At 45.5% G+C, this 25,308-nt stretch overlaps 1 protein-coding gene across 1 annotated transcript in view; it reads right to left on the bottom strand.

The window, feature by feature from the left end:
• CD36 (CD36 molecule (CD36 blood group)) overlaps nucleotides 1-25,308 on the bottom strand; it is a 168,160-nt gene that overhangs the window by 86,319 nt on the left and 56,533 nt on the right. The window contains exons 6-8 of the mRNA XM_068101145.2: nucleotides 2,095-2,186; nucleotides 1,922-1,971; nucleotides 689-758 (exon numbers count right to left, since the gene is read on the bottom strand). Coding sequence (XP_067957246.2) covers nucleotides 689-758; nucleotides 1,922-1,971; nucleotides 2,095-2,186 — 212 coding nt within the window. The remainder of the gene's footprint in view (nucleotides 1-688; nucleotides 759-1,921; nucleotides 1,972-2,094; nucleotides 2,187-25,308) is intronic.

Genomic DNA, 25,308 nt, shown 5'->3' with positions numbered 1-25,308 from the left:
CCAAACCATTTCATGTAAATAGAGGGGGGGGATTGTCACCGTACTCGCAAGCCGTTCGCTTTGGACCAAACCATTTCATGTAAATAGAGGTGGGGGATTGTCACCGTACTCGCAGGCCGTTCGCTTTGGACCAAACCATTTCATGTAAATAGAGGGGGGGGATATAATTTTAGATATATATATAGTACGGGCATGCCCTAGTATACATAATTCAAAGTACATTGAAAAATAAGCCACGTGATATTCCAAGAAATTCCTCAGATGGCCCTCCATTACTCAGATGTCGGATTCGATGGTTTGTGTAATTGGGTGCTAAAGGGAATACCTGTAAGAACTTAAGGAGGTTCTAGCAAGGTGAAATATAAATTACTGAAGTTTGGGATTTGCATCTAGTCACAATATAGTACAAGAAACGCCGACACATTCATTTTTCAATATCAGAGCATAAATAATTTAATTGTTGTCAAAGGTAAAGCTGTTTCAAGTTTTTGGTTTAACATTTTAACCAAATCGGACAAATGCGGAGGAAAACAAAATAAACTTCAAGGTCAAGAGTGATTTACGAGTCTCTTCAAATAATAAACTCAAAAGTTTATTCCCAATGCACCTTTTGAAGTTGTATATAAACTTCACATTTTTGTAAAAAAAGAAATCGAGTAAAAAAGAAAAAGTTCAAAAAAAGACGTGCCTGCAGATGTCTGAACTAAAGAAGTACAATGTCTGGTATTTCTTCACGAACGGTGGAAAGCTCGTGCCCTCTGTGGAAGGAGAAAAGGTGCGTGACGCCGGTGGAATTCCCACATGTTGAGCAAATGTTGAGTTCATTGCAAAGACACTCTGTTAGAGTGTTCAAAGGGGGAAAAGTTCCACGTGCGAAATTACTGGGTTAGAATTAGTCAAGTATCCATAACAACCTCGTAACTGAAAACATACAGCCCCCAGGTGGGGAAGCACACCAATTCCCACCCTCTTACGGTCTGGCAGGACAGCCTGGAGGTGCGCGCACTCGCCTCTGAGCTGTCTATCGTGGGCTCAAATGTTGGCCCAGCTATAAACCGCAATCCTGGTGTTCAATCGTCAAAGGATGAGCCGTCTGTCGGACGGTCATCGAGCTGGAGGACCGGTCCGCTAGCACCGGACGGTCATCAAGCCAGAGGACCGGTCCACTAGCACCTGACGGTCATCGAGCTGGAGGACCGGTCCACTAGCACCGGACGGTCATCGAGCCGGAGGACCAGTCTGCTAGCGCCGGACGGTCATCGACCCGGAGGACCGGTCCGCTAACACCGGACGGTCATCGAGCCAGAGGACCGGTCCGCTAGCACAGGACGGTCATCGAGCCGGAGGACCGGTCCGCTAGCACCAGACGGTCATCGAGCCAGGGGACCAGTCCGCTAGCACTGGACGGTCATCGAGCCAGAGGACCGGTCCGCTAGCACCGGACGGTCATCCAGAGGGAGGACCAGTCCGCTAACACCGGACGGTCATCCAGCCGGAGGACCGGTCCGATAACATAGGACGGTCATCGAGCCGGTGGACCGGTCCACTAGCAACGGACGGTCATCGAGCCGGAGGACCGGTCCGCTAGCACCGGACGGTCATCGAGCCGGAGGACCTGTCCCTGGCACCGGACGGTCATCGAGCCGGAGGACCGGTCCGCTAGCACCGGACTGTCATCGAGGCGGAGGACCGGTCCGCCAGCACCGGACGGTCGTCGGCGTTCATGATCCCATGGCTGTCCTTCCCAAGGCGATGACGAGTTATCTCCGGAATTCTGAACGAATTACAAAAATTCCTGCCCAGAACGCTTTCAGTCGAACTTCAGGCCTAAACGACCGGACCGCTTTCCAATGTGGGCCGATTTCCGATTCGGGCCGTTTATAAAGTAGTATTAGTAGGATAGTTGTACGACATCACGTACCTGTGCCATTGATCATGTCACAATAAGTGTCATTCCAATAAGTTATGGACCTGCAGAAGGCAAACAAAGTTGAATCAGTGCACCATTGCTAGGATGAGTATTTTAAAAAAATTTAATATAAAAAAATAAAAAATAACTTTATGCCAAACAATCTGTCAGTAAGTTCCTCTTACTTTTTTCCTGCCCATTTGTTAATCACTCCGACGTTGTTGAGGTCTTTTTCTCCCGTGTAGATGCTCATGCCTCCATTGGTTGTACCGTTGTACTGCGGAAAGCAATCAGGGCATTATTGAGGCTCATCTTTATGCTTACATCTGTTTTCAGTCATAAAACTGTCTTATGTTCATGGAAAGATGGTTTTAATCTCTTTGCACACTTAGAGAAGACCTACAGCAGATAAATATAACATATCGTTCATGGTGATAACTCAACTCATCCCATCATCTCATCCTTGGCTTATACGCAATAATTGACAGCTGCATCTGGTAGCTGCGGGTTCATCTGCCAGCACACATTGCTTCAATAAACAAAGGAAATATATCATTAACAACCAAGCAAACACGTTCAGTATCAATCAGGCTAATTGATTCCAGGGTGGAATTGAAATCCATTACAAAATGTTGTTCCACATGCCCCATTAATTGTTATTCGTATGGCGTTCTTACAGAATAAGATTGTCTTGTAACAGATCTCTAACTAGCAACAAAGAAATTGCTACATGACAGTTTATCTCGAGGACGGTTAACCTATTTGTATTCAGACTTATTCTGATGTTTGTGTTCTTATTTGTATTCAGACGCCTTCTTCCAAATGCTAAACATAAAGAAAACAGCTAATATATATATATATATATATATATATATATATATGTATATTGTTGCGGATCTGAGAGTGTACATATTTGATTAATAAAGGTTAAAGGTTTTTCCCCCATAGTTAGTCCACATGCAACACGTAGGTCACCTTATTAGTCCTTGTGCCCACCGTCGAATTTTGAAGTTTGACTAACAAAACAGAGGGCAAGTCGCCACTATATTTTTCAGTTAGAATTATATATTGCCTGTATGAAAAAATGTGATGGACATTTGAATTCGGTAGCTAAACCCATTTTGGTGGCCATTTCCCAAAATGGCCGCCAATTTCATATTTCATCAATTTTCATATTTCATATCTCATAAATTTGGCCGTAACTTTTAATCGGCTGGTCTGAGGCACATGCTCCGCGACATAAGATATGTTCAGTATGTCATTTGGCATATTTTAAAGTAAACTAAAAGGAAATTGGTTAACTAGCTGTCGAGATAATTGAGAAAATATGTCACAAATGTGCAATTTCAACGCAAAAATGCCCAACAAAACCTGATATCATTGCAATATATATTACATTTTTTCATATACAAGCAACATGTAAGACTAGCTGAAAAATATAGTGGCGAGGTGCCCTCGTTTTTGGTAAACAAACTTCAAAATTCGACGGTGGGCACAAGGACTATATCTATATATTTAAATATAAATGCATCTATCAAACCAGCAAAATATAATGGATGTGTTGTTTGTGTATTCTCAGGTATTGAGTGAATCCCAAGCCAACAAGACAAACCATGGCTGAAGCAGAATTGAAAGCGAAAAAAAGGAAATTGTCTCTCCAAACATGCATTATATGTACGAAAGCGTCACCACTGCATGAACTATCATCACCACAAGATGAACAATCATGGGTCGTATTGCAGGCAGCCGCAAGGGTAAGGCAATTTGAACCAATTTTTAATTTGAAACATGATTCAACTGGTATACCCACACTGCATTACCATAGACAATGCAGAGCACAGTTCACCCACAAAAAATCATTGGCCAGTTTGTCAAAACAGGAAACATCCACAAAAGAAGACAATACCTCAAACCCAAGAGAATCATCACGACAAGTGCGCACCACACATACGAGAGTCTATGACAAAATATGCATTTTTTGTCAGAAGACAACAAAGTATATGAGAGGTTCAAAGAGTCGTGAACCTTTGAAACAAGCTGTGTCCTATGTCATCCTCTTGGCCCATTACCCTGGGCGCTAGCAAACATGGATGGCACTATGAAAAAGACGAATAAAGCTGTTTTGTCGAAACACCTAGACACCAAAGTATCACCAGTGGAGGAAGTCCCTCACCCATCTGCTACCCTCATCGATGCAATGGGACTCATCCAGAAACTTCATGGTGAGAATCGCACATTCAATGAACTCTCTGATCATGTATTTGCACAAATGATCCATGCCAGCGAGGGAGGTGAGAGGATCGATGTGGTATTCGATATCTACCAAGATCAATCAATCAAAGCCGCTGAGCGCGCTAATCATGGTTCAGAAGATGGGGTTGCCTTCATCAAGATAATGCCAGGCCACAAGATACAAAATTGGAGGCGGCTGTTGTCATGTACCGAGAGCAAAAACCAGCTCACTTCTTTCCTAGCTGAAAACTGGAAAGACCAACAGAAGAGAGAGAAGCTTGGAAACCGAGTTATGTTTGTGACGTGTGGTGATCTCTGCCTGAAGCTTACCCACGACAGTTGGCAAGAAGTTGAAGATCTCAACTCAAGCCAAGAAGAGACTGATACACGCCTATTGCTGCATGCCAAACATGCCGCAGACAGCTATTCATCCCTGATCTGTGTCACCGAAGACACTGATGTCTTCATCATTTGCCTCGCACTGAGTAGAGATATCAACAGCAAACTCTTCATAAGACGTGGAAACAAATCATCAGTCAGGCTTGTCGACATTACCAAACTGGCTGCAGCACTGGGACGAGATGTTTGTACTGCCTTATTGGGACTTCATCCATGGACTGGATGTGATACTGTCAGCTCACTTGCTGGGCAAGGAAAGTTGAAAGCGTTGAAAATTCTCCTACGCGATGAGAAGTTCAGAGAAGCCTTTGCGTCACTTGGCAACAACTGGACATCTCAAACGAGTTATTCAATTTCATTCAAGATTTCACATGCCAACTTTACTGCCGCAACACTAAAATAAGTGAAGTAAACAAGCTACGATACCAAATGTTCCATAGCAGAAGCGGGGAAATCGAGTCCGGACAGCTTCCCCCAGGTGAGGACACACTTCGACAACACACACTTCGAGCAAACTACCAGGCTGCTATCTGGAGACGTAGTTTGATTAACTCCCCAGAAATTCCCAATCCTATCGCAGGTCATGGATGGACATCAAGTGGAAATGGCATTCCAGTTATAAAGTGGATGACAGGTTCCCCAGCTCCAGAGGTCGTGATAAGTCTCCTGTCTTGCAAGTGTGCTCGATCTTGCCGGCCATCTGACTGCACATGTATTATCAATGCACTCAAATGTACAGAAGCCTGCAAGCTGTTGACATGCTCCAACATGGTGAATGACGAAGAAGAATTTCTACAGGTTGAAAACGTTTCGTCGGATAGCGATGATGACTGAACACACATTGTTTACATATAAAGTCTGCAAGAACATCAGAGGCCTACACATATTCATCAATCAAAGGCGTGCCTTCTAGATGGATCTACGTGGGAGATGCAGGTGGACATGCACCAGAAGCTAGCCTTTCCAGATATTGTGCATACAACCCTTCACCCAGATGTTGTTATCTGGTCAACTCAGCGAAAGATCATCATCGTGATAGTTAGCAGTCCCATGGGAGGAAGGCTGCGAGGAGGCCTATGAGAGGAACAGTGCCAAGTACGCCGAGCTGATGGAGATGTGTCAACAGAGGGGCTGGAAGACATGACTATTCCCTGTGGAGGTGGACTGTCACGGATTCCCTGTGCAGTCATTTTAGAGGATGTGCCAAATGCTAGGTATTCGAGGAAGGCAGAGGAGGACAGTTATACGCAGACTAGGAGAGCAAGCAGGGAGGGCGTCATGCTGGTTATGGTATCGTCGTGAAGATCCCCATTGGAAGCCGCATAAAGACAAATGGGTCGAAACGTCCAGTGACAGTTGGCAACCATCTGATGATGTCAGTGGTGAAACAACAAGGGTAGTACGACGAGCAACCGGGGGCATACAACTCCCAGAAGTCAGACGATACAAGCCTGACTAGAGTACGAACAGACACCATCATCGGTAAGTGGATTATTACATCATGCATATGAAATCACTGCAATCAAACGTATATCATTCTTCACCTGAAGTAACATAAAATGGCTCTACGTTAAAATTTCTGTTTGCAAATGTCCCTATATATAACACACAACTTATAGATTTTATTCTTCATTCCGTTTTTACGGATTTGAAGAATGTTTTTTGGGTGTAAATTACCCTCAAAATGCACTGGCACAGGGAAACTCTCCACAAGCGCACAGCCTATTAATTAAATAATTAATGACAGCCAGCAATGAAAAATATTCAACCTTCCCCAAGCTGGGCAAGTTGAGCATTTTTGCGTGAAAATTACACATTTTTTACATATTTTCCCAATTATCTCGACAGGTAGTAAACAAATTTCCTTTTAGTTTACTTTGAAATATGCCAAATGACATACTGAACATATCTTATGGAGGGTGCATGTGCCTCAGACCAGCCGATTAAAAGTTACGGCCAAATTTATGAGATATGAAAATTGATGAAATATGGAAATGGCGGCCATTTTGGAAAATGGCCGCCAAAATGGGTTTAGCTACCGAATTCAAATGTCCATCACATTTTTTCATACAGACAATATGTAAGGCTAAATGAAAAATATAGTGGCGATTTGCCCTCTTTTTTGGTAGTCAAATTTTATCTGGCTCATGGACTATATAACGTTAGTTATTTCATGTATGTGTAAGAGTAGGCCATTTCCATTAGCGATACCGGCGTTGTGTAGAATAAATAAGAATAGGCCCCGTTCATTTTGCAGCCCACCTTCCAATCGACCTCATTGCGCCCGTCCAGTCTGCACCCCATTCCCCATTGCGCCCATCTAGTCTGCACCCCATTGCCTCTCGCATTAGGATGCTCAATCCAGCCCAAATGCCACGAGGTAAGGCCTGGAAAAGGGGCGGAGCGCAAGGTCGGGGGTGTGGCCACGTAAAGCAGACATCAAGGGCGGAGCCAGTAAGACCCCAACAACCAACCAGGGCTCAGTGGGCATGGCCTAAGGGGCGTGGTGAGTGCGCGTCTGGCACATTCGAGAGGGTTCACTGGGCGGCGCTATATAACCACGCTCACAAAGCCCTTCCACAGGACTGAAGGAATCGCGCTTGGCTTTGGAAGAGGAGTGATGAGCGAGGGGCTTTGTAAGAGGACTTATGCGGTTTATGAGCACTTGAGGATATTCGTGCATTACAAAGGACTGGGTAGTATATGCGCTTTACAAAGGACTTACACGATTGTGCTTTGATCAAGAGGACTGTCACGTTTGGCATTGATTGCAAGAACTCGTTGGGGGTTTGTCTTTGGGCTTGCTGAGACTGCCAGTATAACCGCCCAGCCGGTTCGTTTATTATGTACGCAGCTAAGCCATGGCATAACTGCCCAGCCTAGCTCACATTTCCCATATAATTGTCCGATCCGTGCCAACGACATGCGGAGAGCTTGCCTGCCAGCTACCATCTTCTTCGTGGTACGAGTCGGGGACCGGAGCGAGCTGTAGACGCCATCTTTGGACCCTCAACCCGACCATCTACAACCCCCGTGTGAGTCTGAGTCTGAGTGCGAATGGGCCCATGTCCAGGGATAAGTTAAGACTGTATAAGGCTGCCCTGTGTATCTGCTTCTTCTTCTTCACTGTCTGTACTTCTCCTTCTTCCTGTGTAAATAATTAATAAACCAATATGTTCTTCCTTTTCCTCTTGCTTCGACCGTTTTAGTGATTTCTCCATTGGGTAAACGTGGCACGATTAGGAACCACTCCAATCGGGTTAGTTCCTGTTAACGGCCCGAATCGCGGCTCGCTATCGTTCGGCCTGTCCAATAAAACCGAGGTTCGGGTGGGGTTATTTCCTTGTTTCCTGGGAGGCACTGGTAATTAGGTAATAGGACTATTTCGACCTACAACCCTATTCAGCGCTGACCGGAAGGAACGTGATAGCCCCAGATCGCGTCGGCTAGGCTAGATAAAAGACAAGGGGATTAATCCCCCCTTGGTAAGGGGAAGGCAGACGTTTGAGATCCGCAACTATATAATATATATATATATATATATATATATATATATATATATAATTATATATATATATATAATTATATATATATATATATATATATATATATATATATACATATACATATATATATATATATATATACATATATATATACTGTATATATATATATATATATATATATATATATATATATATATATATATGTATGTATATATATATATATATATATATATATATATATATATATATATATATATATATATATATATATATACATATATATATATATATATATATATATATATATATATATATATATATATATATATATATATATACATATATATACATATATTTATTGTTGGGGTTTTGAGAACCCTGCACTTAGTAAATTGTTGTAAATATACCCTTTGTAAATACCTCCATTTCATTGTTAAGATCAAAGGTCGTACCCTAGTTAGTCCATGAACAACACGTAGCGAACCATAGGCCCTCTTCATAGTTATTTCATAATTATTATGTGTTTATTATGGTGGGGTTATTTCCTTGTTTCCTGGGAGGCACTGGTAATTAGGTAATAGGACTAATTCGACCTACAACCCTATTCAGCGCTGACCGGAAGGAACGTGATAGCCCCAGATCGCGTCGGCTAGATAAAAGACAAGGGGATTAATCCCCCCTTGGTAAGGGGAAGGCAGACGTTTGAGATCCGCAACTATATATATATATATATATATATATATATATATATATATATAATTGTATATATATATATATATATATATATATATATATACATATACATATATATATATATATATATATATATATATATATATATATATATATATATATACATATATATATACTGTATATATATATATATATATATATATATATATATATATATATATATATATATATATATATATATGTATATATATATATATATATGTATATATATATATATATATATATATATATATATATATATATATACATATATATACATATATTTATTGTTGGGGTTTTGAGAACCCTGCACTTAGTAAATTGTTGTAAATATACCCTTTGTAAATACCTCCATTTGATTGTTAAGATCAAAGGTCGTACCCTAGTTAGTCCATGAACAACACGTAGCGAACCATAGGCCCTCTTCATAGTTATTTCATTATTATGTGTTTCAGGTAAGGCTGTGTTTCCAATAGTTGAATCTACGTTGCATTAATCAAATAAGATAGGTCCCTTTCGTTCCCTTCAACACCAGTGCGAATGGTTTTCTACAACACCAGTGCGAATGGTTTTTTACAACACCAGTGCGAATCGTTTTCTATCCTCGATGGCAGTAAGGGTTCTTTTACCAGCAAGCCAGAACTCCATCACGCACGAGGCCAAGGACAGGAAAAATGGGGCAGAATGCCGAGGAAGAGGCCTGGCCTTGTCATCAACCCGCCAGGGGCGTGGTCGGTAAGCCCTAACCAGCCAACCAGCACCGCGGTGAGCCAACCGGTAGGCGTTTTCTCAGAGCTGGCGGCTTGATACGGCCGAGAGCAATAAAATCAACTGCAAGGGACTGCTTGGGGAGTTGAGTGAGGGAGTTGGAGTGAGAGGGTCCGAAGAGAGTTGAGTGAGGGAGTTGGAGTGAGAGGGTCCGAAGGGAGTTGAGTGAGGGAGTTGGAGTGAGAGAGTCCGAAGAGAGTTGAGTGAGTGGGTCGAACAAGGTACGAGAGCCGGTGAGAAGGCATGAGAGACGAGCTGCGCGGAGCTGCTTCAGAAAGCCCCTGCCATGTGAAACCGAATACGTGGAGCTGCGTTGGCTGCTCGCTCGAGCCCGGAGCGTGAACCTGGAGCGGACCTCTTTGCTGTGCCTTCCCCCCCGAACCTTCCAGCCCTGCTGTCCTGCATGGACCCTTCTCCTTCGTCCAGTCATTCCTGCCTGCAAATCCCTTTGTCGTGTAAGTCCGTGGTCTGTCCTTTTTGTTCTCTGGGGTTCCATAATTAAGACTGTTTAAGGCTGCCCTGTGTATCTTCTTCTTCTTCTCCTTGTAAATGCCCTTCTTTCGTTGCTCTTCCTTTGGTTTGTTGTACATAATTAATAAATACCTGTTATTTCTTACCCCCTTTGGTTTCTTTCTCATTCGATCGTTTTCGTCCCTTCTTTCATTTGAATATACGTGGCACGATTTGGTCAACTGCTTTATAATCGGGTTTAGTCTGCTGATAACGGTTCAATCCGCGGATTGCTAAACCGCTCGGCAAATACCATCTTGTCCGTGGTTCGAGCGGTACTTGTCTCCCTGTTTTGCGGAGGGATTGATAAAGGTATTCGGGATAACACCTGGACCAATAACCCTGATCAATCCCACCCCTCAAAAGAGCGTTACAAGTACCAGGACCAGAGACGGCTGGCTCAACAGGCCAAGGGGATTAACCCCCCCTTGCTAAGGGGAGTGCCGTCTCTGAGATCTGCAACAATTGGTGTCGAGGAGTGGGATTTGGACCCGAAGCAAATTTTTAAAACATCAAAAAATTTGGTCAAAAAATTTACGAGCGGCCGAAATTTTATTAAAACATCTAAATTTTAAAATCGTGCCATGGATGATCAAGGCGATCGGATGCCGGTAGGGGAGATAGAAGAGGGGGTAGAATCGACCCAGGACCCCAGGGAGGAATTGAGAGAGAGGGAGGAGGAGAGCGATGAGGATGCGGTAGAGGGGGTTGCAGGCGCACAAGATGGCTGCGCCTCGCACGAGGTTACAGGAGTGGCACAAGATGGTGCCGCGCACATGGCCGCAGCAGCCGCGCCCGCGGCACCGATGGACTGGGGGCTATTCTTGGAGCAAATAAGGGCTTTTATGGTCAAAACGGGTGAAGACATCAGAATCGAGGGGGACAAATCAAGGGCAGAAATGAGGGAATTGGGGGACAAATCCACCCGGGAAATAAAGGGATTGAGAAACGAGATGGGAGGCCAAATTGGAGCAATGGTAGGCCAAATTGGAGCAATGGGAGGCCACATTGGAGCAATGAGGGACAAAGCAAGAGGTACCAGTGACCAAATTGGGAAGTTAGACAGCAAATTGGAGGGGTTAGACAATAAATGTGAGGGATTAAACAGCAAATTGGGAGGAGTAGGAAACAAGTTAGGAAGCAAATTGGAGGGATTCGGAAGCAGATTAGGGGACAAATTGGGGGGCATAATTGGCCAAGCCAAAGAAATTAATGAGGGGTTGGTGAGGGGGCAAGCCACGTATGAGGGGAAGGAATTGGAGAGGGAGGTTAACCGCAGGTTGGGCGAGGAGGTCGCGGGGGTACGCGACGAGGTAACGTGGAGTGAGAGGCACGGGTCAAGCGAGCGGGAGCAAGGCGCAGGTAACTCGACGGAGGTAGAAATCGCGACCCGGGGTATGGGGAAGCCGTCGACCGCCAAGGTAGGAGAGAAAATTTTATTAGAGCCAGCGGTCGTCGAGGGAAAAGAAGATAAAGGAAAAGAATTAATTCAAATTGGCAAAGAAACCGAACAAATAGTCGAAATCGAAATTGAAAAGACGACGGAGGTAGCCCAGGAATTGAAGGGAGAGGTGAATAATGTACAAAGTCTGAATTCACATCCTGATGCCGTACTTGCTAATCCTTATAAAGATTTGCAGGTGCGCGTGGAGAGGAGGATCCCAAAGGTGAGTAAGGTGGTATATGGTGCTAAGAGGTTTTGCGGGAGGATGTTTGGCGCAAAAAGAATTTTCGCGTGCTTGGGATCCCAGCGTACCGCGGGCATTTGTGGGAGGTCCGTGGTGCGCTGTGTGAGAGAAAATGGCACGCTTGCGAGGAAAAAGTGTGCGTCAGAGAGTGAGTTTGTGACAGTATGGGAGTGATACTGGGTGCGAGAGCGAATGCACGTCGGAGGGTATGTGCGAAACCGAGTGTACGGAGTGTGACACGGAGAGTGAGTTTATGGTGGCGCAGGTGTGGGAGGGCACATCAGAGCACGTGATGGGGAGTGTTACAGAGGATGTAACCAGAGAGTGTGCGCAAGAGTTGGCACGAGAGTGTGCGGTGATGATTGGGTGTGCAGAAGAGTGCACACCCGTGGTGAGTGTTACGGAGGACGGAACGGAGGAGAGGTGTGGAACAGAGGTGTGCGTGATAATAGAGTGTGCGAGGAGAATGGGTGCACAAGAATATGCGCGAGAGTGTGTGGTGAGCGTTATGAGTAGACCTGAGTATGGAGCGAAAGAAAACGCACGAGCAAGTGCAATAACAAAGTGTATGGAGACACCTGGATGTGTGAGGAGGAAAGGGAACGAGTGGTGTGAGCATGTACAGGGAGCGTCGACGTTAAATGGGATAGCGGTTCGACCGACGTTTAGCCGACGCGAGCTCTCGGTCCGTTCCGGGCTGTGGGTATTGCGGGAGCCGGCGGGGATCGGTGCAGCGTCGCTTCTCTTGGGAGCGTCATGCACGATCCAGGCCGGGCCCTGCCCCGCACGGTCGAGTCCGGGCTTTGCCGGGCAAGGCGACCAGTCCGGTTCGAGGGAAGGTAGGAGGGATTCGAACGCCCTCCCCCCCCCTCCCCCCCGTGGTGGCGGCGTTCCACCCGGGCAAGGTTGGCCCATCGGGCATGGGAGCGAAAGTCCCTGCATAGGGATGGTGCTTTGAACCTTGGCCCAACCAAACCTCCTGCCCTGAACCGAATGCCGGACGGACCCAACCTGCAGGCGACCAAACCACCCGAATTCATTGCTCGGCTTTGCGAAGCCGAGTTTTAATGATGTAACGACACACGGAGAGGCTCAAGTGAGTGGACATGTGATGGTGATAGCAGCAGTGAAATTTGATTGGCAAAATTTGATTGGTAAATTGATTGGCAGATGTGATTGGCAAAATTGGATGGGCGAATTTCGTTGAAAGTTGATGCCTTTGATTGGCGAATGGTATATGGGTAAAGGGATGGTAACTCTGCCATCCTTCCCATCAATACCCAGGCACATGAGCTATAGATTATGGGGTTTGGCAGTGTAAGCTCGCCGAGGGCGGGTTAGGATAAATGGATTAGGGACCTAGAGATGACAATAGGTAACTGTAGAATTAAAGACCTTTTTTTTTTTGGTTTTTGTTTGTATAAAGAATCGAGGCTCGTGATAGAGCTCGTGATTGTACAAGTAGTGGGGACATAGAATAGATTAGTGGATGATAAGGACGTGGTATGTGCAATAGTGTAGGGGATGACTGGGAATGCACCAAGTTAGAAGGGCACCAGGTAGTTTAGATGATGCAGTTGTGTTTGTGGTGAGAGTGATGAAATGAGGAATTGGTATGAAAATGCACGGTAGTGCTGGTTATGAAATGAGGAATTGCTCGTGAGAGATGTGTGTGTGTGTGTGTAGAGAGCGTATTGAGCAGAGTATTGTGAAAGGGTGTGATGGTGCATTGCATGGAGTGAATGGTCCCGGAGGAAGGAGGGTGCAGGGAGCACCAGGTGTGATGGAACAGGTGTGCAAGTGAACAGGTATGTGAGTGAACAGGGGTGCAAGTGAACAGGTGTGCAAGTGAACAGGTGAATGGAGAATGGTTGAATGAAATAACTGGTCTGGAGTAAATGGAGTATGGAATGGATGGTGTGGAGTGAGTATGGTGGAAAATGTGGAGTGGAAGTGCATGGTGCGAAGGTGTGAATGGGGGAAAGGTGGACCCCCTTCACGAATACCCGGGGAGGGTAGTTTAAGAGTTAGGCAGAGGGTATAGGTAAATTGTGGTTGGATATTGGCATCTGTGGTGCGTGTGGTAGAATGGTGCTTGGATGGGTGCATTAGTGAAGTGGAAATGGCTGGGCGTGTGGCCTGTTAGTAAGTGTAATTGAATGGGCACTCCGCCACTGTGAGGATGTCGGCCAGGTGAGGTCGCAGGTGGGCTCTGGGAGACGGTAGAGTTGTTCAGTGGGGCCCGAGGATCCGGAGGACGGACCCGGGTAGCCCAGTGCCAGAGAGGGCACCGAGTGGGGAGAGCGCCAAAGGGCCTTCCCCGGGTAGATAGGTTAGGGTAAGGAGCAGGTAAGCTCGGAGGCAACTACAGTGGCGGAGGTGTGCAGGTGAGCGGACCTGCTGGGAGCGCCACACGACCCAGTCCTGAAATTGTGCAAAGGCACAGGGAGTTGAATCGGGTGAGTGAGACCCCAAATTGGTGAGCACCACAGATGGTCAATGGGAGTTTGGTTTTTAGAACCGCATAGAGTAAAGTGGCCAATGGTTTTGCAGGGAAAGACCCCGGGTAGTGTAAGAGTGTGTTAATGTCATTTAGAAGGTAGATAGAATTGAAATCTCCTCGCACCATCTACATCCACTCACCGGAGGTGATGACAGTGCTCCACACCATGCCATGGTTCTTTTTGTGCAAATGTTTTGGAGTGTAAGACGCATCATGATGTGGGGGTGACATTGTGCTGGTATTCCATCTCTTCCTCCTTAGGAGGGATTGATGATTAATTGATTGGTGGCAAATTTGGTTAAGAGGGTTTGGGGACGAATTTGGTATAGGGAGATATGGGGAAGACAGGACGTAGAGACGGATTTGTATATTTTGTAAATACGGGGTAAGGGGCAAGGGTAGAGTAGGTGATGGGGGGGGGGGGGGTGACGTACGATAGGGACGGGCTTTCTCCGCTCACTCCCCATGCGCACCTCACTCTGCATTGCCTTGTTTCAATGTGTACTCTTGCGCCCTTACCCATCGCTGACTCTGCTTTGTCTTCCTCCCCACCCATGGACCGTGGTCTTGGGCACTGAGGGAAAAGTGTGCAGGCATCGCAATTGTGTGCCCGCATTCCCGCTGCCAGCTGCCTGGACCGATGCACCACTTTATGGACCGCACGTTTCTGCGGCCAAGCACCACACATATGGACCACACGTTTGTGGCATGACCCCTCTGCTGGGACCGGCCATTGTGGCCAGAAGTCTTCGCTTGCGGACCTCGTTGAGGTGGCACTAAGCCATGCAGGTGGACCACCATAGTTGGCCCCTGCTGGCCATAATTAAAAGAAAAACGGACACGTTTGTGCTTTTTGTTTTATTAGCCATCAAATAGGCCGCAAGCAAGAACAGCAAGAAAGAGCAACATCAAGACCATCGGCCCGGCAGAGCGGAGAAGATGTCGGACACCATTTTATTGACATTTGAAATGTATGACTGTGCACTGGATGGTGCTTTGATGGTGCTTGTCATTGGTGCTTTGGTGCTTTTTGGTGTTTTTGGTGCTTGCATGCTCGGGGATGCATTGCAATATCAATTCTGCATCCCCGGGCATGTGAGGGTGGTGTATCGGTGCAGTGCAGTGCATGCTTTTCCTCCCTCCCGCAGGATTCTTTTTGCTTCCCAAGAAAGACAGGTCCTGGGTTGAGTGAAAATACAAATCAGTGTTTTGTAAATAATGCTCCCCACCATATATGTGTAGTTTGAAAATAATTCCGCAATTCGGTTATCCTGTTGGTGTGAATCTGTTAGGTAGGATGCAACGTAGCAGGGGGACATACTTAATTGTTTTTAAAACTGTCGCACTCAGGGTAAGGGTAATAGTAGAGGGTAACTACATCTGAGTGTCACATTATGTTAAAGTTTTTTCGGCCCGGGCCGTGCCTGGAGGAATGAGGGTGCTGTGTTGGGGTTTTGAGAACCCTGCACTTAGTAAATTGTTTTACCCCACCCTCTCCTCCCCTCCCCTCCCCCCCCCCCCCCCCCCCCCCCGTTCCCCTCCCCTCCCCTTCCTCCTCCCCTCCCTTCCCCTTCCCGGCAATGCCGGGTACTTCTGCTAGTGTATATATATATATATATATATATATATATATATATATACTGTATATATAGATAGATATATATATATATATATATATATATATATATATATATATATATATGATGAAAATTGGTGATTTTATGCAGGCTTGACCTCTGACCTTTTGATATAAAAAGAACAATCAGCTTCTACCTTTTGATTTGTAAACTAATTCAGTGACTCAATATGCAAATTCGTCAAATTTTAGGTAAATCGACTGAAAATTGCCGAATTTATGTGATGCTGACCTTTGACCTTTTGACCAAATTATTATTTTGTCTTCTCCATATTCTTAAAATAGAGCTTTGTTGAAGATTTGATGAAAGCTCAAATGGCAAAAAAAAAATACGGCTTGTACAGCCGGAACAGACAGACAGACAGACAGACACACACAGAAGTGATCCGCTGTACAGTTGACATGAGAGGATCTTACTGCAGTGGTGGGACAAATCCACGTCCTCGGACAAATCCATGTCCTCTATTATGAACACCACTGGGGGAGTAGTGAAGAAATTCGATTAATGAACAGGATTAAATATGGGGAAGACCCGATCGTGTGGTGGCCATTGGTGCTCCTCTGGTTGGCAGAGATACCCCGGAAGCATTGATGGAAAGAGAGTGGCAATCATATGTGTGGAAAATTGCATGCTCAGTCAGGGTCGCCCAGATAGTTCAGATGGCAGAGCACTGGTATGGTTTTCCAGAGGGTTTTCCAGAGGACCTGGGTTCGATTTCTGGTCTGGGAATCTAATTTTCCCACATATATCAATATATTGTTACGGACACGGTTTAGATGTTATTATGGGCCGAGCGGATGGTCCACCGCGACCGTTACAGGATAATCGATTGGCCCGACTCCCCCAACGTTGACCAGATCGCACCACAGATATTCAATCGGGAAACCTCTAAAGCGACCAAACGAGAAGGAAGAGAGAAGAAGACAGAGTATGGAGGAATAACAGGATTTATTATACACACAAGCAAAAAGAAGGAGCGATCAAAATTATTTACAAGCAATGGATGGAAGAAGAAGTCACACAGTGCATCGTTAGCTTATACTAGTCTATTTACTTAACCCCAGGACAACGATTATAGTGTAGCAGCATAGCAAACCTGTTGTGCATTTTGTGATACAAGCACCAAATTTGGCACAAATGTACATTAATATGTTGCGAACATTTTCAGATATCGGGCCACTTGAAATTCCGTAATTTTTTTTTTCAAATTTTTTCAAATTTCGTAATTTCAAATTTTTCGGGTGACACCGTCACAATTTCGGTCTTCGAGGCCGGCCGATATAGTGGGGCGGCTTAGCCCAAATATTCAAAAGAATTGTGCATTTTGTGATACAAGCACCAAATTTGGCACAAATGTACATTAATATGTTGCGAACATTGTGTGGTCAGCAATGAAGACGAGAGTCTCAATTACATGTATGCAAAAGACCTTGTGAACCAGTGAAGCAAATACACGGGTAAGCATGAATTAAATCTAGGGCATGATATAATTTCCATGATGTTTACCTCTACACTCAATGGTGGAAGGAGGTAATGTTTTGATCCCAGCTTGTCTGTATGACTGTTTGTCTGTTAGTCCACAAAATTCCAGACAAAGCTTGTAGTAGTGGTAGTTGTAGTGGTAGTGGTGATAACAGAAATTGTTATATAGAACTGAACTTATATTATTATTATATGCAGAAAATAACTTCATTTCTATATGCTCTGCAGTGGACAGGTTAATTGGTTTATGCACTGAAGGGGTCACCCTGGTGTGCACTGCTGTGTTCTGCCTCACTGAGTTGTTCAGGTATGATGTACTCAGCACAAGCTTCCGGTCGGCCCGGAGGTGGGGGTGCGGGGCCTGTCACGGAACGTCAAAACAAACGGCCTGCCGGGGCCGCCCAAAAGTCGGGCGTGAGGGGCGCGTCCACTAATGGAACGCCTCTCGCTTCCCAGATCGAGGGCCACGTGGTCAGGAGAACCTCGTCCCTTCCGGTCACACTTTGCCTATCGGCCGGCCTCGAAGACCGAAATTGTGACGGTGTCACCCGAAAAATTTGAAATTACGAAATTTGAAAAAATTTGAAAAAAAAAATTACGGAATTTCAAGTGGCCCAATATCTGAAAATGTTCGCAACATATTAATGTACATTTGTGCCAAATTTGGTGCTTGTTTCACAAAATGCACAATTCTTTTGAATATTTGGGCTAAGCCGCCCCACTAATAGGACAGACGACGTTCACACTTACACGGGGGATATTGCAGGCAGGTATGGCTTGAGGATGGATGGTTGTTTTTGGGAGGCAATGGAGGGTCCAGCGTCGATTGCTGCCTGGCGCGTCCTTTTCGTGGCCTGCGGCCCCTTAGCTGCCCCCTTAGCTGCAGCGCAGCTGGTCGCACGATGGCTCGCACACAACTGCTCGTTCAGGCGTCTTCCTTCTCCCCAGCAACAACGAGCGACAGCAAGCAAGAGGACGGAGTCAGAGCAAGAGGACGGGGTCAGAGCTGGAGCGTGGAGTGCGTCCCGCGGCGGCTTATATTGGTCTCCTCACCGAACCTTCGCGCACTTTCTCGGGGGTTCCCGCTCCGCCCTCCCTTAGCCAAACCCCTTGTTCTGGGTTGGATGAGCGGGGCCGCCTTACTCCTCCCCCCTATGACGAGGGGGGCGACCCGTCTTCTCTAGCCACTCCCCTTGTTCGTAATGGCCGCAAATGGCGAAAACCGGTCAGCAGCTGCAGGTAATGCGCCATCACGTTGCACAGCAGTTCAGTACTGCAATAACCGGTTGCTGTGAAAGCTCAAGTGGGGGAATCCCTGGCACTTGAGCTGCCATGGATCATCGGAGGGGCCTACGCTTATTTCGTTTGATGCAATGCAGTCAATCTAGTGGGAAACACATATTTAGCCTACATAGAATAAGGAAATAAACTATTTAAAAAGATATATCGTGGCCTGTGTGTAAGTTTCATGGAATTAACTAGGAGGACGGCTGCGACCATTATTTACATTACGAGGGTGTTACACACAACAAAACCATACTTTTCACATTCGTTACACTTTCTCCAAAATTGTTACACTTCTCAAAACCGTTACACTTCTCAAATTCGTTACAATATATATATATCAATATATATATATCAATATATATATATCAATATCAATATCAATATCAATATATATATCTATATAATTATAAAATTGAAATCTTGCGTGTTTGTGTGTAACATTCGATCGGTCCGGGGGCGTGGCTTACCCCTTTGAGAGAGTAGTAATATCCACCATTTTATTAACTCGCATAGCTTTGAGGCCTGTTTTGTAGGCCCGTGGTGTCTTGCTCTCTCTCCCAGCTTTATTTCAAATCAAATTCGATATATCGTTTCATTTTTCACAGTCGCTAACATAGTTTTAGACTCGGTTGAAAAAAACCGGGAAGAAAATCGCGCCACGTTGATATACGAAAATACACCGCCTAAAATAACAGGCATACAGTATATATCTTCGTTATTTCATTCAACATTATTACCCGGAAGTAAAATATGTTTCAGGAAATTACCGAGAGATATTTCTTCGATTTTTTTTATTATTTATATGCGCATACACTTTAAATAGGTTTATTTGAAATCTTTAATTGTCACAATGTAATTTATTTGTCATTTGATGATCGGCAAAACGATAGCACAAAAACAATACTATTTGCAGGAAGAATGTCGTATCAACCCTCCGACGGCGCTACGGACGCGGACAACGAATCACACCTCACGTCTATGGACGCGAATAGCAACATTCCTTCAAGTTCTCGTGCGGAAGCAGTATCTCCGAGGGGTGCTGAAACAGACGATGGGAGATCACGACGTCTTCAGCAGCAACGAGAAAGCCAAAGGAAGAGACGACATGCTGAAACGCCTGAGCAAAGGTCACAGCGCCTTCAGCTGCAAAGACAAAGGGCAAGGATGAGAAGGAGTGCTGAGACGGAGGAGGTGAGAGCGCAGCATCTTCAGGAGGAACGAGAGAGAGTCAGCTTGCGAAGGGATGCGGAATCTGCAGAGGAGACGTCACAGCGCCATCAAGAGCAGCAAGAAAGAGATCGTATGAGGAGAGATGCGGAATCTGCAGAGGAGACGGCACAGCGTCTTCAGGAGCAGCGAGAAAGGGATAGGATAAGGGAAGTTCTTGAGACAAGGCAGAGAAACGCGCAGAATGCAAGAAATTTCACTTCTGCTGACGTCGGTGCGATGGACAAGATTTGTCCACATTGTAGAGCGCTTCTTTTCCAAGGTGAAACAGCTCATTTTTGCTGCACGAATGGAAAGGTGTCCTTGGGAAATCTGGGACCTTTACCCCATCAATTACACAATCTGTTTGCCGGTGATGGACCCACAGCGAACGAATTCCGCAGGAACATCAGACAATACAACTGTCTATTTCAAATGACATCATTTGGAGGAAGCCAAGTTTCTCCTCGGCATGGTGCATGGAGCCCATCGGTCATAATTCAGGGTCAAATACATCATCGTATCGGTTCCTTCTTGCCAAATGCGGATGAACAACCGAAATTCCTCCAAATTTATTTCTTAGATCCACATGACAGCGTACAGTTGAGGATGCGGATTCTCACCAATGCTGGTATTCACCGTGATGTAGTTGGAGCATTAGAGACCGTGATGAGACAAGTGAATCCTTACGTTCACTCGTTCCGCATGGCACGCGAGGAAATAGGCAATTTGCCAGAGGCGTTCGTTCTTATTGATCCCAACAGGAGACCAGCTGGTGAACATGAGAGGAGGTTCAATGGTCAAATCGCTGATTCAATCCCTCTCCTCCCTCCAGGTCTTTAAAACAGCTGTTCACCACCATCTCTTATCTTCCCCCATCCATAACCTTGATCTTTTCTACCCCCACTAATTCACCCCAGATCCACCTTGTTTGAAATTCCAACTTATTTCCTGGAAATCCTGGCAGTGTCCATATGTTTATACCTCTCCCACCCCCCCCCCCCCCCTTCACATGCCTCCCCCCCTTCACATGCCTCCCCCCCTTCACATGCCTCCCCCCCAAAGCCCTCTCCCTCCCACAGATCTCTCCATGTCTCCATGTCTCTCGGTCCCTGCTCTCAAATGTTGTGTTTGTGTCCTTCCCCCTCTCTCCCCATCTTGTCTACCGCTCCCGATGTTATTTGTTTTATGTGTCTGTTTGTCTTTCTGTGTGATTAATGTTCGCTCTTTCACGAGCCTCGATCTTGTATACAAAAAAAAAAAAAAAAAAAAAAAAAAAAAAGTGGGTGTCGTTGTGAAGAATACTGTCGATCCTCAAGCTACAGCGCATCACATTGTATTGAAAGCAAGAGGAGGAGCGCTGCAAAGTATTTCTGAGTTGCACCGTTCTTACGACGCACTCCAGTATGTTCTCTTCTTCCCATTCGGAGATGACGGATGGCAGCCCGAAATGAACATGACCAATGGCAGGAGATTGACTGCCATGAAATACTACTCCTACCGAATAATGAACCACGATGATGAGTTCAACTACCTCCTCAGAGGGGGGCGTCTGTTCCAGCAGTATCTTGTTGATATGGCAGCCAAAATGGAAGGCACAAGATTGGCGTTTATAAGAATGAACCAGGCATCGCTGAGGTCTGCTACATACAGTGGCTTCACTGATGCTCTCAATGACAATGACGATTTGTCCAACATCGGACGCCGCGTACTACTGTCATCGACATTTGCAGGGGGGCCGAGGTATATGATGGAGCGATATCAAGATGCCATGATGTACGTAAGAAAATATGGTAACGCGACCTACTTCATCACTATGACGTGTAATCCAAAGTGGCCTGAAATCTCCAATAACCTGTTTCCTCACCAAAGTGAGAACGACAGACCGGATCTCATTGCGAGAGTGTTCGAGTTGAAGAAAACGGTGTTCATTAAATACCTCACTGGATCAGAAGGCTTCTTCGGGAACTGTATCGCTCACGTTGTGTGTGTGGAGTACCAAAAGCGAGGTCTCCCTCACATACACTGTTTGCTGTGGCTCGATGAAGCTTCAAAGCCGAGACCACAAGACTATGATCGATTTGTACAAGCTGAAATACCAGATCCCGATGAAGATCCAGAGGGACACAGACTGGTGTTGAAGCACATGATCCATGGTCCATATTGTTCCACAGCAACTGGATGCTGGAAGAATGGAGCATGCAGACACAGATACCCACGGTCATATGCTCCGTACACGGTGCGGAGACGATTCGGACCCCATATATAGAAGAAGATCCCCAGAAATGGGAGGATTTGAAGGGCACCAAGAAGGGAGGCAACGACGACCTGTTACAAATCAGTGGGTTGTTCCCCATAATCTCTATCTCCTGAAAACGTTTGATTGCCACATCAACGTTGAAATATGCTGCTCTATAAAGTCGATCAAGTATGTTATTAAGTATGCCATGAAAGGTAGCGATCAAGCTACGTATGCACTGCGCACAAACGACGAGATAACGGAGTACTTGACGGGTAGATACATTGGACCTTCAGAGGCTGTTGCCTCCATTCTTGGATTCTCAGTCCATGACAGGAAGCCGGCCGTTATCCGTTTAGGAGTACATCTGCCAAATGAACAACAGGTATTTTTTGCTGGGAACGTTCGTGAACAAAGAAATAAACCCAATATGGCCAAAACCACGTTGACAGAGTTTATGGATCTTTGCAGACGTGACCATTTCGCTAAGACACTGTTGTACGTGGATGTTCCGAGATTCTATACATGGACCAAGAAGAGATGGCAACGAAGAAAACAGGGCAGACCGGTGGAGGGCAACCCTGGAATGTTTGAGGATGACATATTGGGACGAGTTTACACTGTTTCGCCGCGTACTGGTGACCTGTACTATTTCCGACTACTCCTCCACCACGTGAGAGGGCCGACTTCGTTCGAAGTCCTGAGAACGTGTGATAATGTCATTCTACCCACATTCAAAGACGCTTGCAGAGAAATGGGTTTGCTGCAAGGAGACGCTGTCTGGCGCGAGACTCTGGAGGATGCTGAGAGGACACGCCTTCCCAGACCCATGAGGGATTTGTTCATTGTGCTCCTCACACAAAGTGAAGTCGACAATCCATTGGATCTATGGGAACGTTTCAAGGACGCTATGGCTGAAGATGATCTTCTAGCTCATCGACGATCTGCAAATGATCCCAATATTGCCATCAACGAGCGCCATCATGACTTGGCTCTATCGTATTTGCAGCAGAAACTGCAATTGTTGAACAGAACTGTTGCACATTTTCACTTGCCGACTCCAACGACTGTTCTTCGTCATGAAGGGATTGCCAACATTCACCTACTGAGAGAACTCCAATACGACACGGAGGAACAACAGCGAATCGTAGACGAAAGGCAGCTTCTGCTCAATGATGAGCAGAGAGTTGGCTATGACTTTGCGTGCGGTTGCATCCGCACGAATCAGTCATCAATGATTTTCATTGACGCGCCTGGAGGCACAGGGAAGACGTTTCTTATTAACCTGATTCTTTCTAAAGTGAGAGCGAGTGGAGAAGTTTCCCTTGCGGTGGCCTCATCTGGCATCGCTGCTACCCTCATGCCTGGTGGAAGAACAGCGCACTCAAGGTTCCAAATCCCTCTGACACCGAGGGAAGATGGCGTATGCAACATCAATAAAAATTCCACTATCGCAGACCTCTTTCGAAGTACAAAACTCATCGTGTGGGATGAGTGTCCTATGATCAGGAGAGAGAGTTTCGAGGCTGTGGATCGCACGTTGCGTGATGTATGTGACAAAGACGAGCCTTTTGGAGGGATCTTGACGATATGCTGTGGTGATTTCCGTCAACTTCTGCCCGTGGTGAAAAGAGGGAGTGATGCTGACGTTGAGAATGCGTGCATAAAGAAGTCCTACTTATGGCAGAGCTTTGGAATGTTTCACTTGAGAACTAATATGCGACTGACCGACGGAAGTGGGCAGTTTTCAAGATTTTTGCTCGACATCGGCGAGGATAGAATCGAGAAAAATGCGGATGATGAGATAGATTTGCCAGAGGATATACTGCTGACAGCGAGTGGGCTCGATGAGTGCATCGATACCATATATCCATCATTCGCCAATCCGATGGAGGTTTTTTCAGCAAGGTCTATATTAGTGCCCCTCAACGATATGATGCGAAACATCAATTCAAGATGCATCACAAGGTTCCCTGGTGCTAGCAAGGAGTATGCTGCGTTCAACAGTGTGACTGAGGGTACTGATGCGACGCACTTCCCAACGGATTTCCTAGATTCCGTTGAAGTCTCGGGATTGCCGCCTCACAACCTCGAGCTCAAAAAAGGATCCCCTATCATTTTGATGCGGAACTTGGACCCTCCGATACTTTGCAACGGGACGCGCATGATTGTTGAGGACATGCTTCGAAATATTATAGTTGCGAGGATCATAAGTTCAACGTTTGAAGGCGAAACTGTAATGCTCCCTCGGATCCGACTAAATCTGTCGGAAGCTGAGGATATCCCTTTGCAGCGCTGCCAGTTCCCCATACAATCCTGCTTCGCAATGACGATCCATAAGGCGCAAGGGCAAACTATGGAGAATGTGCTGGTCTACCTGGAGAAACCGGTCTTCCAGCATGGTCAGCTGTATGTGGGGCTCAGTCGAGGGAAGAGGAAAGAGAACGTGCGAGTTTATGTAAATGGAGGATCGTCGACAAAGAACATCGTCATCAGAAGTGTCCTCTGACAACAAAATCGTGGTAGTCCACGGGTCGCGTGTTTTTTCTATAAAAAACAAACAAAACAAAAAAAAAAACACGTGATCGGAGATAAGGGCCGAAATCACGTCACCGATAAGTGATTTAGAACGCTGGAGAGGTGAGCCTTATGGCTTGCTGGCCCAAATAATCTCCCTGATGATGTCCAGCGTTCGCTTTAGTTCTATTCTCATATCTATTCAAACTGACTGACCCAACGGGTCATGGGTCGTCTAGTATATATATATATATATATATATATATATATATATATATATATATATATATATATATATATATATATATATATATATATATAATAACAATAAATTTAAATAACAAAAAATACAAGGCACAGGGAGGTGGAATTTACTGATATGTCTGTATCATCTTTGCACATCTGGATTTGGGCAATATCTCTTACTAGATGACCCATGACCCGTTGGGTCAGTCAGTTTGAATAGATATGAGAATAGAACTAAAGCGAACGCTGGACATCATCAGGGAGATTATTTGGGCCAGCAAGCCATAAGGCTCACCTCTCCAGCGTTCTAAATCACTTATCTGTGACACGTGATTTTGGCCCTTATCTCCGATCACGTTTTTTTTTTTTTTTTTTTTAGAAAAAACACGCGACCCGTGGACTACCACGATTTTGTTGTCAGAGGACACTTCTGATGACGATGTTCTT

This window comes from Myxine glutinosa, chromosome 1 (assembly GCF_964187855.1).
Source record: "Myxine glutinosa chromosome 1, kmMyxGlut1.1, whole genome shotgun sequence".
NCBI lineage: Eukaryota > Metazoa > Chordata > Myxini > Myxiniformes > Myxinidae > Myxine > Myxine glutinosa.
Note: the sequence above shows the minus strand (reverse complement) of the source record. Positions and strands in the feature narration are given on the sequence as shown.